General features: G+C 35.3%; 1 protein-coding gene across 14 annotated transcripts in view; it reads right to left on the bottom strand.

The window, feature by feature from the left end:
- Positions 1–676: 676 nt before the first annotated feature.
- LOC107221454 (phosphatidylinositol-binding clathrin assembly protein LAP) overlaps positions 677–12264 on the bottom strand; it is a 34241-nt gene continuing 22653 nt past the window's right edge. For 2 of the 14 annotated variants that reach the window (XM_046745383.1, XM_046745387.1), the window contains 15 exons: positions 11745–11847; positions 11393–11601; positions 11159–11265; positions 11024–11065; positions 10579–10673; positions 8208–8376; positions 7970–8089; positions 7728–7863; positions 7508–7597; positions 6281–7030; positions 4836–4956; positions 4607–4712; positions 3573–3710; positions 2435–2671; positions 677–1915 (listed from right to left, as the gene is read on the bottom strand). In XM_046745383.1, the coding sequence (XP_046601339.1) occupies positions 2444–2671; positions 3573–3710; positions 4607–4712; positions 4836–4956; positions 6281–7030; positions 7508–7597; positions 7728–7863; positions 7970–8089; positions 8208–8376; positions 10579–10673; positions 11024–11065; positions 11159–11265; positions 11393–11601; positions 11745–11847 (2414 nt within the window). In that variant the 3' untranslated portion in view covers positions 677–1915; positions 2435–2443. Of the gene's footprint in view, positions 1916–2434; positions 2672–3572; positions 3711–4606; positions 4713–4835; positions 5023–6280; positions 7031–7507; positions 7598–7727; positions 7864–7969; positions 8090–8207; positions 8377–10578; positions 10674–11023; positions 11066–11158; positions 11266–11392; positions 11602–11744; positions 11848–12264 lie in introns of all 14 variants that reach the window. The other 12 variants (XM_015660452.2, XM_046745384.1, XM_046745388.1 and 9 more) reach the window with 12 other exon arrangements.

Here is a 12264-nt window from a genome sequence, read left to right as displayed (position 1 = left end):
TAATGTATACAGACATAATTCAATTACATACTTTAAATGTCATACGCGCGATAAATTTTACAACACTTTTGTTTGTTTCTTCGTATTTTTTCGACTTACTTACTCGCATACTTTACTTAATTACTCATAGCGCGCGATTATCGACCATCCATGAAAAAAAAAAAACCACACGCGATTTATGTATGTAATCGGAAGCTAATACCCGAACGATTATTATTATTATTATTTATTCTTTTTTTTTTTGTTTTCCTTTCCACATCACGGAGATCAAGCAAGACCATTCTGTAATTAGATATTCGACGTGATTCTCCTTTTAGCCACAGCCACAATAAATTGTTTAGCGTGTATATATATATACACATACATATATATATATATATATATATATATATATATATATATATATATATATATATATATATATGTGTGTGTGTACTCCAAGCTGTACAACTGTATGGTAGACCTCTTAAATCGTTATTATATTTAACTATAATCGAATCCATAGATTCGTCAATGTGGTATCGTTATAATATTATGTGAGTATCATAGATCTAGCAATAGCATTATTACTAATAATAATAATGATAATAATAATAATAATAATAATAATAATAATATATTCTTTTGTTTTAAACAATAATTATTAATTTACTAACTAGTTAAGACATATCGGAACATTACAGTGACGCAGAACATTTAATTGGGGGAACCGTCTACATCAGTTTCTTCGTCTCTCTTATCTTTTTCCTTCTTCCTAGCGTGTAGAATCATACAATACAATCTTACATATTCATCATTATCGTTATTGTTATACACATATATGCGTGTGTGTATATGTATATACATATATATGTATAGATTTATTTTGATAATTAATAATATTTATTTAATTAATACTTTTTTATTTTATCTTTCAAAACAAAGATTATTTCGTTACTGCTTCAATGTCCTTGGCCAGAAAATGTAACTAGAGATATAATAATAATAATAATAATAATAATAATAATAATAATAATAATAATAATAATAGTAATAATAATAAAATATCTAAGTTACGGTAATAAATTGAAAATAAAAAATAATATACAACAATATTCTGCATACCAGATATTTAGTGGGGACTGAAAATGTACAGTTCATTCTAAACATTCTATCTCATTCTACGTGTATACGCCACGATAATTGTTCATTTCAAAGAAACTGGCACAATACATACAAGTGTGAATTATAGTACGGATCAGGAATTGCGATGTAGTCGAATTGATTCGCTACAACGATCGTTATACTCAGCATAGTAAAAAAAAAAAAAAAAAGAATAATTCTACTTAGACCGTTTGACGGAAAAGAATTTCATCCGACACTTTATTCACATTGGATAATATTTTTAAAACGACATATAATAACGATAAGAAACAAAAAGACATAAAAAAAAAAAAAATCAATAAATTTTACAATTAGAAACGTGAATTTAAAACTGTTGTAATTCATCATTTGTATAACTTTCAACAAGTGAAATGAATTCATATCTGTATAAGCACTGCAGGCCAACTTATACGAATTTTATACACAACAATTTGGCAAACGTTTAAAATCAGATTTACCGTTTGCGAAGAAAATAAAGAATGTAACATTCTGGAAATACGATCGCTATCGCGACTAATAAAAATAAGAAAATATTTATATAAATACCTGTTGTATTCACAAAGGGGCGAGGGATGCGGATGGGTGCGGACGAAGTGAGGTTTTTCGATAGTTGGATTAGTATCAACTTGTGATAAGGGAGGGGTTTCGAGGAATGGAAGCAGAACATGTAGAAGGCATATTACACAGTATGTACAAAGTTGGAGCTCCATAAATTATCTTCATCTCTATCCTCGTCTTAATCTTCATCTTCTTCTCAATTCCAATTGAATTCCTGGAACAAAAATAAAAAAAAGAAAAAAAATCATCCAACGCTTCATCACGTATGCCAAATGCGACGCGCTTATGATGTGATGTTTTAAAAAGAATCATCGCAAATAATGTAAAACGTTTGCTATTGAAAACAATTATCAAAGTATCGTTATCGTATTGTCGAATGCTAACGTCATCGAGCGATGATGGTAAGGTGATACAATGTACATGGAACCAGCCACCGATGATTATAATTATTAATTCGCATCTACTATAAAACAAAGAGGAAGAAAAAAAAAAAGGAAAAAAAAACAACCACGGAGAAAGTCAAATATTATATACACAGGATCGATTTGTTTACAGCATTGTTATTGCTATTATTATTATTATTATCATTGTTACACGCATACGTTAAATAAAATGGTTGTCATCGCCGAGAAAATTCGATTACCAAGGATTGTAAAGAGAAAATGTTGAAAAAATTAAAAACAAACATAATATCACCTAATAGTTTGGGTATAGATGGAAAAAAGATAGGTACCTAATCCCCTCACAGAGCACCGAAAGGATCAAGTTGTACAGCGTTTGCTTGCGACTGAGCAGTGCTATGAGAGTGTTGCTGCTGCAGGGGAGCACTCATCATGGGACTCGGGGCACCCATTATTGTGGGCGCGGTTCCCCCCGCAACCATCATGCCACCAGTTGCAACGGGAGCACCAGGCATTGCACCCATCATTGGCCGCATGCCCTGCATACCCATCGGCATAGATTGCATACCCTAGACACCAGACCAGGAAAGTGTATATGTATTGTATATGTATATAAATTACGTGTTTTAATGCAAGAATATATACATAATGAGGATAAATTTTTGTTTTCGAACGTTTGATGCGCAATGCAGAAAAGTCCTTGAAATCCTTGGTTTTTTTTATACTTCATTCTTTGCAATAGTACTCGATCTCTGCTCCGAGTCTGCGATCGCTGCAATCGCGCGACTCGGATTCTCCTGTTTGTTTGTAATAATACAAAGTAAAAGTACTACAATGTGCAAGAAAAAAAAAAATAAATAAATAAATAAAAAAAAAAAAAAACTAACGTTAGCTCTTTGTTATCATAGGCCAAAAACCGTAGTAGGAGAGGCGATTATGAGAAAGGTGATTGTGAGAATGTGAAATTATTAAGTGTATTCAACAAAATACAGTTAGAACTAATCTTTACTCTTTAATTACCAAGTGACAATTGAGCCCGTTTGTTTATTAAAGAAAGGCCTAAGATCGTCAATTCTTTGCTGCGATACGTGTTTCTGTATAATTACAGTTGCAAAAGCAGAGCGTGCAGTGGACTAAAAACACCATCTGATCAATCCACGACGAAGAATCATAGATTTATCAAAATTCGTTCGATTGAAATTCGCCAATTTATTGTGCTCAAAAATATACCTACAAAGTACATTCTTGTGTTAATGTTTTTCGCTTACTTGTAATGTACCCTGTAAAGTGGTAACATATAGTTGCGTCACATACGAAACGGCAACGTTATTCAATGCTGAACTACTGCGATAAACTAATTAATTATTCATGGAACGAAGTAGACGAAAGAGAGAAGGAAAAAAAAAATCAGTTTTTCAACTACGGAACGGGGGAAGAAATATGCGTGAATTGAAATGGGGGAAAACTCACCAGAGGCATAGCAGGCTGGGTTGGGAAGCCCATACTGGCTGTTGGAGGAAGTTGTGTCATTCCTTGGCCCTGTAACAGCCGGCAACATGCCATATGCCACGCATGCATCACTGCACTAAATATGCCAATCGTCACTAACTTAAGAAAAACAAAAAAGAATCATGGCGAATTTCGGCCGGGTCCAAAGTTAAAAAAATAAGAACTTGTAGCGAAAAAATCAAAACAGGAAAACATTATTTTTGCGCGTAATTTATTGCTCAACGATCATTCGGAGAACAATATTTGACTAAATAGCAAAACTATACTTTACGGTTTTGGAAAGGGTATGCAGGAAGGCTCAATGGGTAATAATTTATTAACGTTACGTTTGAGATGATTCTTCCTTTGTTACGCTAGTCCGTTTACTTGATATTTTTCCAACGCTCGATACACACATGATGATTAAATCTACTGCGACGAGTTAAACAATCAATAAAGAGTTATTCGAGTATATGTTTAAGCAAAGCAAACCAAGTTAAAAGCTATTATCGATATTGTATAATATTAATCGAAATACAGTAAAAGTTACGGACGATTGATCTAGAGCTTTCTACTTACAGCAATATGTTGTCAAACAGCATATTTGCGGGTCTGTCCTGAGCAAAATGCAAGACGATATGAAAACTCTATTTTCTCTATCTATTATATATCGACACAGTATTACGGGAAATTGACAAAAAAAAAATCTTCAAAGACTCAAACTTAGGGATTACAAATAACGACATATTATGTGCAACTTGCATGGATACGGTGTTCTATATTGTATAAAAATGCGATCAAAAGCTTGGAGGAGGAGAAATCGCTTGAAGAAAGCTATTCATTGCACCTACATGTGATGTATTTAATTGTGTGTTTGTGTGTGTATGTTTATACAAACAACGATTAACGTGCTAGTAATTATATATTATTTACAAAATAATAACAACATTAATAATGATGATAATAACAACGATAAGAATAACGATAATACAGGTAAAGAGAAAACTTCAACTCACCATTGGTCTGTAACCGGCACCCGTTGTCGCTGCCATCGGCTGAGGCGTCCAACCCGTTTGTCCCCCAGTCTTAGCAGCGTTTTTTGGAGAATTCCATTGCATTCCCCTTGAATAATGAAAAAAATACGCCGATTATTTTCAACAGTAAAAAAGATGATGAGCGAAACTTTTGAGTATCGTAGATATAATATTGGGTTCTTAAAGAAGTTTTAGAACAAGTATGACGCACTTGACTTGTTGCTGAGCACTCTTGTTGATAGAAAGGTTCTGCGCGAGGCTGGCAAGACTGCTGTCCAAGTCACCAGTCAGGACCTTTCCGCCGCTTCCAGTTGTCGCCGGTTGACCCGCTGCTGAAACGTTATTAGCTCCAGACACAGTGGTGGATGGCTTCAGCACCGAGCCCAAACCGTCAAAACCTAAGCAACACCTACGTCAGCCAAAGCCCCAGAAAAGCAAATCCCAGATACCAGATAGTCGCTGATTTTAATTTGATAGAAAGTAGCCTTTTTAAATAGTTCTCCCATGTACGGTTAATTCGTCGGAATCCGTTTACATTGTTGCTCAAGTATTGTTTACTGTACATTATTGTGCGATATAATGAAATTCAAGCGCTAAGTGAACGTTGATTATACTTTTCACTGGTGATAACTTGTGATTATTAAACGACCTGACTAATTGTAAGCACTAGAATTTCTATTTTCATTTTGCACAATTAATCAACGTGTGTATGGGTACACGTTTTGCGGTTGGAATAACTATGTACAAAACCAAATTTAAAGACAAACACTAAATCACTCTATTGATACACCAAGATAATACGTTACAGTTACAAAGAACAACACATCAACAAAATGGATTCAGATATCTGAGGAATTTCAACGGTTAATTACATACACTGGCATAGCCAGGTTTTTTTAGTGGCAGTAGTAGATAAAAAGCCGAAGGTGAAAGAAATTATCTTGTACAGCATTGTTCGCCAAATAAAAACTGTTACATTAGCTGACATTTATATCTACAACGTAATCGACCAAGTCAGTAGTACAAAAATTAATAAAATAAAGGATAAAAATAAGGAGGAAGAGAAAAAATTATAATGCGTATAATAGTTAAACATTCATTAAGAGGAAACCATATTCATATTCGTTTCTGTTTTTTTTTTTTTATGTATTACATGTACACGCGTAAAAGTGATTTTTGTGGTTTAAATGCAAGGAAATCAAATTGTTGATATTCATAACATATTTGATGAAAAAAATTATTCCTTTGGCATAAATGCTTGACGTGAAGGAAAGTCCGACAATTTTAAGTCCGCATTATTAAGGAAAATAATTAGGCATAAAATCAAAATGGCGACTATTGAACCCACTTAGAATTTTGATTTATCTTTGAACTGATTATCAGAGCTAGTTGGGTATCAAAAGTTACTCCACGCAAAGAAAATTACAGCAAGAGCTATCGAAGCATAATTTCACCTTGATCTGAGTTCTAATGACCGAGAATTTAGCCCGCGAAAATTGCTCCCACGTGTGTACATGTGTTGCAAGAAGGAACTGATATGGTCGGCTCTTAAGGCGTTGACTTCAGCCTAAACTACGATATCAATTGTTATTTTTTGGGCTCGGAGCACTGAACAAGAACACATCGCATGCATTCTAATGATGAGACTCCCGTCACCTGACATAGGCTGCTTTGCCGGTGAACCGTACCCGACGGGAATTTGGGTTTGGGAAGGAATACCGTAGCCCGGAGCGACGACTACACCCATTACGGGCTGTCCAACGACCCCGATACCCCCCATACCCCCCATATCGAACTTGTCGAAGCCAACCAAACTTGGTTGTTGTTGTTGTTGTTGTTGTTGTTGTTGTTGTTGTTGTTGTTGCTGTTGTTGTTGGGATTGTTGTGGAGCAGGAGGAACAGCTTGCTGGGCGAGGGGTGGCGGTCGTGACGGCGACCCACCCAGGGCCATACGAATACTGTCATTTAGATCGTCGAAGGCGCTTTTGCTAGGCGCCGAGGCCGCGGCTCTGCCAGTCGAGGCGCCTCCAATGGCAGGAGACATCGCTCTTGGTGTACCGTTAGAAGCACTTGCGGGAGGCGGTGGTCTGGGCGGCGGCGTTGCAGTGGACTTTACAGAGCCAAGGGCTCCGGAGGACGCCGCACCTGGTAACGACCCAAGAACTGCGTCCCCGTTACCCGCATCTGAGGTACCGACCACTGTACCGTCGCCCCCAAAGAAATCTGCCTGACCGCCAGCACTGAATAGGTCCCCGCCACCGGCGGATGGTTGACTTTCTGAGGATGTCAGGTCTGTGTTGCTGTCGAACAAGCCGATATTGGCTGCATTCGTTGGCTGAGGACCGGATGTTGGGAAATCGGACATGAATGGATTGGGTACAGAACCGGTAAGTCCTGCGGCAGCAGCTTGCGCAAAAATTAGTCAACGTGCATTGTTAGCTGCGTGTTAGGTTCTTATTTACATTGTTAACATTTAAAGACATGTAACGCTAATCAATCCTTGTGAGTTTCTGTAACTTTTTTTCATTGGCCAATGTACAAATTGAGATTTTTCTCATGTTCGTCGAATCTTGAAGCGAGATTGATCAATCAGATTTCTTGGATGCATCTAGTATTTGTCAGTGAGAGTAAAGTCTATTCGTTTTCGTTTTTTCTAGAATAAGTCGAGAAGAATCAATGAAAGAAAGACTCATCGATGCTTCATTTACAGCACAAGGAGCGTGGGAAACTAGTGAGACGAGATGAAAAATGAGATTGGTGTTGTATAAAATGATAAAACGATGAAATGAAATGAAATGAAATGAAAGAAAATAAAACATAAACACAATGAGCTAGTGGGAGTTTTTACAGGACGAATGAAAAGATTCGTAACAAAATACTCACTTGATTGTTCTTGATTATTTCCAAATACAGACGAGAAATTGTTATCTGTAACAAAGGCATTATTTGCTGGTGGTGGAGCAGCTCCGAAACCTACAAAACAAAAAGAAAAGAAACTAAAGAAAAAAAAGTGCATAAAATAAAAAATATCTCTACATTATTATTACATAAAAAAAGAGTGCAACTGAATAATAAAATTAAAAAAGTATGAAGTTGCATTTACCATTACCGTTTGTCATCCACATATTGTTTTGACCGGGCGCAGGTTGCACCGGTTGTGGCTGCGCTTGCGCATTACCAAACATATCCGCAAACGGGTTTCCTGCAAGTTGCAGAAGGTCGTCCGATGCTTTTTGTGCCTATAAGTTGTTAGTTTACATTCAATACTTTTATCAAAACCCGGTATTCCTTTTCCATAACGAACAAAAATGGTCAACGACGTTTTTGAGTCTTCTTCAAACGCACCTGATTATCCGTCACCGGTGCCGAGCTGAATAAATCGACGATTGGCTGTCCAGCATTGTTCGTCGGAGAGCTGAGAAATGGATTAGTGCTTGGACCACCCGACGGTGACTGTACTTTGGCCTAAGTGGATAAAACGTTGTTGAATGGGAGGACGATAAGACGAATCAAAGTTCGGTCGAGTAGTTAAAACATGTAACAGATTTAAATAAAAACTGTTCTTCAACTCCCGATCACTTACCTTGTACTGATTCATAGCTGCTTCTTCCTCGGCTAGAGCCTGTTGTCTCAACGCCTCGTCAATGTGCCCATTACCGGTCTGATCGAGTCGTGCATTGCTGGCTGCTGTTCCAAACGCCATGCTGGTGGAAGACAGGGCGGACACTCCCGACTTTACATTCGTTCTATGGCTGCTTGGGCAATGATAGGGTTTGTTGGGTGTGTGTGAAGGGATGACGATTCGTCAGAGGTGGTTTTTTTTTTTTTTGTTTTTTTTTTTACGGATAAGAGAGGGAAGATAGATTTCAACGTTGAGAGATATAAAGTGTAGGTTGTGACGAGGGATAAGTGGTGAACGGGAATGTTGATAATTGAAAAATAAAGGAGAGAAAACAAAAAAAACAAACAAATAAATAGTGTAGTACGTACAGAGGCTACAATGCATCAAAAATTAAAGGTACGACACAAAACTGTGTTTCATTTATACGTGTATAAATATTTATATACATATCTATATACATATAGGTATATACACATGTATAGTTGTGTAATACTTTTTACGTACAGGTATAGTATATTACACATGCATTTATTCTAAATTAATCCGCACCTTTTTTCTAATTTTTTTTTTTTTCCCCAATTTGCAGCATGCAGAGATACAGTTTTGCAAATAATTAGCAATAACTTTACTGCGCGAGGTGCCAAAAGTACAGGAATTGAGCGATCGTAGCAATACTTCAATTATTGACAGGCGTGTTTTCATATTACAACATAATATACTACTTTTTATATCAAAGGCGTGAGATTGAAATCAATTTGACAAATAAATACATGTGCAACTAGACGATAATTTGGTGCATAAATTGTGGTTGCAGTAATTTATGTGATACTTGTCTGAGTGCGTTATCAAAGAACACAATTATAATACGAGAATGATACAAGTTTATAGAAAAAAATAAAAAAAGAAAAATTCTAAAATACAATCGAAGCTCAGAATACAGTACACACAAATTGGATGTAAAAATTTTGGGATACTTGGATTGAGTCTGTGTCAAATCGGTAAAGATATGGATACTAAATTTAAATTTATAATTTGATGAAGCATGTGTATTGTATTGTAAGGTTCATCCGTTGGCTTAGATTTTGTATAACAGGGGGAAATACGACAAAGATATACAATATGTGCGTTAAGAAATATTTTTATAATAAACATACCAATTAATCTAATTGAAGACACAAAGTGTGTGGGTGTGTGTGAATTGAAAAAAAATATAAAAATACAACTCTATTATTCAGGGTAGGGGGATGGATAGAAATGACAGCGATATTGGATTCATTGTAACATACGATTATATCAATGTTGAGAATCATACTATTTTACAACTCGTGTGTAATACGATTCTTCGCTGAATCTATTTTATAATGATTCTCAACTTCGATATTATGTAGTAATTTTGATCACCAATTGCTTTAAAATAATACAATAATACCAGCGTTATGCGTTATTTAAAGGTATAAATATTCATATGGATATACTCGGGTGTATTTTTAACAAAAGCGAGAGATATCAATGAATCTTATCGAAATATATTCAACATTTCTTAACCACGCCGATTTCTTTTCTTCTTCTTGATTAAACGGTTGAAATGAAATTATTTAGCATGTTTCTAAAGAGGCTTTAGTGTAGTAACCACAGACTAGATGATTTGCAAGGAAATGAAAAAAAATTTATAATATTGTCGAAAGAAATCAACAAACTATAAGTAACACGAAATGCATAGAAATATAAGGTGTATGATCATCGGTAGAAAAGATTTAAATAACAATTACCATGAGGTGCGATGTGGTTTGAATACCTCTGGGTACATAGATGTATGAAAAAAATATTTTTGTAACGTCTGTTGATTTGCCAATATAACAATATTTATAAACGATTAATTCTCATCATGGTACAGCTATTCAGAAATATTTTCCCAATGATTGCAAAGATAAAGGGAGAAAATGCTAACAATAATAATAAGAAAAAGACAAAATTATAAAAAGATATCATCAGCATTAGTAAATATGAACGATGCAGCAAAGCCACGTGCGTATTGATATTGTAATATTTCATAGTAATATCGAATGTTGATCATTAATATTAATAATCAAGGTATAATATTTTTGATTGCAGTAAAATAGAGAGAGAGAGAGAGAGAAAAGAAAAAACACATTGTAAATATTGTAAATAAATTTCCTTAAGCATTTTTATGTATATTTACAATCGAGTGAGGTTTTTTTTTGTTTCTTTTTTTTTTTCTATCATCCATACCTCAATTGTATGTTAATAAACGTTGTCACACCCGCTACATTAAAGAGTATAAGAAGAAGAAGACAATGTACTGTGATCTTACCTAGCTGTTTGCGTTGGCGTATTAGCCGCAGATCCTTTCTTTCCTTCTAAGGAGGCAAGATGCTGTTCGAGAGCATCGAGCAGACTGCTGGGAGCCTAGAAAAATATATTTATCAAATTACAAGGCACTCTTGCGATGCTTCACTTCGCTTTGTCGAAATACACGCTTATAAGTATGTTGTCATCGCTGCTGGGGATTGTTTCAGCTGCACTGACAACAGATAAGAAACACCAGAGAAGCGATACTCAATTGGCTATTTTCTTAAATGCCTTCGACTCACTACCAAGCTATTCTACGCCAATAATATATTGACAAACGACAAGGTTTTACCTTTCAGACACGTATCCGAGTTATAAAAACTTTGAATTGTTATTAGTTTTGTACGTATGTTTTACTTGGATCGGGTAGAGTAGAAAATTTGCAAATGATTTATAACTCGTCGTACCTTTGTGAGATCTGGAATGTCTCCCTTATCGATACCAACATTCTGAAACGGAGAATATTTCAATGAGAAATAATAAACAATAATCGTGTCGACCTTATCGACCGATTATCAATCTGAGGGAGTATTATCCTTTACCTCTGCAACTTTCAGGAATTCTCCAACGCTGTTCATTCTTGTTAAGAATTTTCTATAAAGGTCTAACGCATCCCGGCATTGTTTCTTGTTCATATCGAAGTATTTTTCTGAAATAAAAAAAAAAAAAACAATTCAACATTATAATGGAAAGGGAAAGAAAAAAAAAAAAAAAAACATAAAAACGTTCGAATGATAATTTTCTCTATACCGCACTGAGAAAACGACGCGATTTACCTAATAGATTAATAATTCCGTCGTTATAACAGGCGAATAAACGTATGAGATCTCTGAAGAGAAGCATAAAGGCCATGTTTATAACACCGTTTGTAAGATCATTGGCCGAGCAGTCGAATTCCAGTAACGAATCTAGTTGCGCCTGAAGAACGGGTAAAGTTTTGAGCAATTTCTCCGGGTTCATCGTTCGAAGAGTACCATCCTCCTTGCTGTGAATGAAAAAAAAAAAAAAAAAAGTGAAACAAAGGACATCGATGAGTTTATGTATCGTTGGAAACAGTCGTGTAAAGAGCAATTTTTTTAACGCGATACATTTTATACAATAAAAATACTATAATTATGATTTATTTACCCTCGTTTGACTTTGCAAAAATCGAACGCAACAGTTCTGTACGAAAGCGCCTTCTCGTTCAAGTATTTAGCATACCGCCTGATGAATGGAGACATATCGTATCCTACAAACAAAGATGAAAAGATATTTGCAAGCTGTTCGATCGGAGCGCCAGAAAATAAAACTTTCAAAAGCCAGAAGAAAAAAAGACAGAAAAACTGTTCCAATATAGAAAACAACTTCAGAATTGACAGAATAATAAAAATTGTGACTAGTTACTGTCAATTTGTATCAATTCTTCAAGAATTATACACATGTCTTCAAGAGAGACGACGAGATGAGACAACGAATGGACGTTTAGTGAAGTCGTAAGAAAATAAAGTGGCATAGCAATATTATAACAGTCAGTTAAAATTATCTCGATTACACGAGGTGAATATCGATGCAGAAATGTTATTATTGTACGATACTGAGAAGAAATTTCTTTTTTTTTTTTATCATGAATATTTCGCTCGAGTATAACGCAAGCAATTATTCGAAC

Source organism: Neodiprion lecontei, chromosome 7, assembly GCF_021901455.1.
Source record: "Neodiprion lecontei isolate iyNeoLeco1 chromosome 7, iyNeoLeco1.1, whole genome shotgun sequence".
Classification (NCBI taxonomy): domain Eukaryota; kingdom Metazoa; phylum Arthropoda; class Insecta; order Hymenoptera; family Diprionidae; genus Neodiprion; species Neodiprion lecontei.
The sequence above is the reverse complement of the archived record's forward strand: the minus strand, read 5'-3'. Positions and strand labels throughout refer to the sequence as shown.